The 2,201-nt window shown below is 67.1% G+C and overlaps 1 protein-coding gene and 1 long non-coding RNA gene across 2 annotated transcripts in view; both read left to right on the top strand.

Moving 5' to 3' along the window:
- Positions 1 to 1,075: 1,075 nt before the first annotated feature.
- The window catches only part of LOC114005472 (uncharacterized), an 8,724-nt gene continuing 7,598 nt past the window's right edge, over positions 1,076 to 2,201 (top strand). Inside the window, exon 1 of the long non-coding RNA XR_003547325.1 lies at positions 1,076 to 1,228. This is a non-coding gene — a long non-coding RNA (uncharacterized LOC114005472). The remainder of the gene's footprint in view (positions 1,229 to 2,201) is intronic.
- B3GNT8 (UDP-GlcNAc:betaGal beta-1,3-N-acetylglucosaminyltransferase 8) overlaps positions 1,221 to 2,201 on the top strand; it is a 3,603-nt gene continuing 2,622 nt past the window's right edge. Inside the window, 3 exon segments of the mRNA XM_027767033.1 lie at positions 1,221 to 1,736; positions 1,739 to 1,871; positions 1,874 to 2,083. Of these exon segments, the coding sequence (XP_027622834.1) occupies positions 1,671 to 1,736; positions 1,739 to 1,871; positions 1,874 to 2,083 (409 nt within the window). The 5' untranslated portion in view covers positions 1,221 to 1,670.

Raw genomic sequence — 2,201 nt, 5'->3', positions numbered from 1 at the left:
CCACCCATCGGCCTCCGGAGACAGCTGATGCAGCCCCAACAGCAGAAGCCTCTGGAGGGCGGGGATGTAAACACCGCCAGACACCTCTCCTGTCCCTGGGGGGCCGGATGTGAGTGTTCCTGGAGTCACTGTGCAGCTTTGGGAGCCTTGCCCCTCCCCAACCCCCCACAAGGTTGGCCTCAGGGCTGGAGTGGGGGCGGGTAAGAGCGAATTCCCTCCCAGTGGGCAGGCAGCCCAGGCACCCAAGGGATGGAGGAGGTGCAGCGGTCAGCCTAGCACTAGAGCACCTAGTGCACCCCCCCTTTGGCCCCCACTCCCCCACCTGGCTCCCCTCCACCCAGCCCTTCTCCCTCAGCTTCCCAAACTCTCCTTCCTCTTGCTCTTTCTGCACCCCCTGAGGCTAGCTGTGCCCCAGCCCTACCCCACCCCTGCCTCCTCTTTGCCCTCCACCTGCCTTTTTAAAACTCTCTTCCCTAGGAGCCCCAGCTCCTGACAGCCGCTGCTGTCTCCATTCCCCCCTTCCTCTCCCTCCAGTCCTTTCCTCATCCCTGTCCCCCTCTCTCCTCCCAGCTTACCCCATCTCATGCCCCCACCCACCCGTCTCTGGTCTCTTTTCTTTGCCTGCCTGAGGTCTCCCTCTCCACAATACTCCAGTAGTCTTTCCCCACCCTGACTCTGGGCAACAGCAAACAGCCCCAGCTCTGGCCTGCAGTCGGCCCCACTCAGCACAATCACCACCCAGCACCAGCCCCCAGCCTCCCGGTCTTTGCCTTTGCAGGCCTCTGCCTCCTGTGGGTCACTGGTACTACCCAGCCAGGGCTCAGGCAGGTCCTGCCGCCCCCGCCCTTGGTCTCCCCACTCGGCCTTGCAGGGTCTCTCTGGTCGGTTCCTGTGGCCGCCCCCTGCACCTTCCCCAGCTGCTTCACCAAAAAACCAGCCCTAACACGCCAGCGCCCCATCTCCCAGGTCGGCCTCCTGCCCTCCTCCCCTCCTCCTTCAGCCCCGCCCTGGCCTCTCCCGGCCCCTGGGGCCCTCCCGCCTCCCGCCTCCCGCGCGCTCCCCTCCTCCCGCCCCTCTGGGCTGGCTGGGCCGGGCTGGGCTGGGCAGGGCCGGCAGCCTGGAGACGCTGGGCTGGGGCAGAGGGCAGCGAGGGAGCCAGAGGGAGCCAGGAAGGGCCTGACCAGGGCCCGGCGGGCGGCGCCGGAGCTGGCGGGAGCCCGACCCAGAGGTAAAGAGGGGTGGATTCCCCGGTTCCCCAGTCCCTGGGGTAGGACTTGGGGGAGGCAGGCTGGGTATCCAAGACGGGAGAAGGAGCTCACCCCAGAGAGCTACGGATCAAGTGATCCCATTCCTGGTGAGAGGGATGAATGGAGGAAGGGGGAGGAGATGGGACTGGCAGGTCCCAGACCCCTGAAGTGGGGACTGGGAACTGGCAGACCTACTGGGTTTCTAGGAAGACGGAAGGAGCTGGACAGAGTGGCAGGTGAGGGCCTGGGGGATCCCTAGGGGTAGGAACAGAGCAGCTGGGTCCGTGAGTGCAGCCACCAGTGGAAGGTCTGGAGCTGCCTGCCTGGGCCTGGGGGCCCTTCTAGAGCCCCTCCCTGCACCCCAAGGCCTCTGGTTCCCTGTGGCTCCCTCAGCTCTGCGGCTACTCCTTGCCTGGCCGGGTCATGCACTGCCCCAAGTGCCTTCTCTGCCTGTCAGCACTACTCACGCTCCTGGGCCTCAAGGTGTAAGGGTGTCCACGGGGGGGCCGGCCGAGTCGCGGCTGGGCAAGGCCTTTGCAGGCCCCCGGGGCACCCTGCCGGGCCCCACGCCAGCCAGCCCCGAGCCCACCCTGCCTGCTAACCTCTCTGCCCGTCTGGGCCAGACTGGCGTTCGGCGTCCTGGACCCAGCAGCAGTGGCGGCTGGGGACCCTGCCCAGTGGGGATCGTGCTGAGGCAGGGGGCTGCCAGGCTTGGGGGGCCACCGCTGCCGCTGAGATCCCCGACTTCGCCTCCTACCCCAAGGACCTCCAGCGCTTCTTGCTGTCAGCAGCCTGTCGGCGCTTCCCACGGTGGCTGCCTGGAGGCGGTGTTGGCCTAGTGGCTAGCTGCTCAGAGTCTGAGGTCCCCTACCTGCTGTTGGCTGTCTGTCGGCGCTTCCCACGGTGGCTGCCACGACAGGCGGGGAGGGAGGCGTGGGGCAGTCCCACTCCTGG

This window comes from Tupaia chinensis, unplaced genomic scaffold, assembly GCF_000334495.1.
Source record: "Tupaia chinensis unplaced genomic scaffold, TupChi_1.0 Scaffold143861_1, whole genome shotgun sequence".
Taxonomy (NCBI): Eukaryota; Metazoa; Chordata; class Mammalia; order Scandentia; family Tupaiidae; genus Tupaia; species Tupaia belangeri.
Note: the sequence above shows the minus strand (reverse complement) of the source record. Positions and strands in the feature narration are given on the sequence as shown.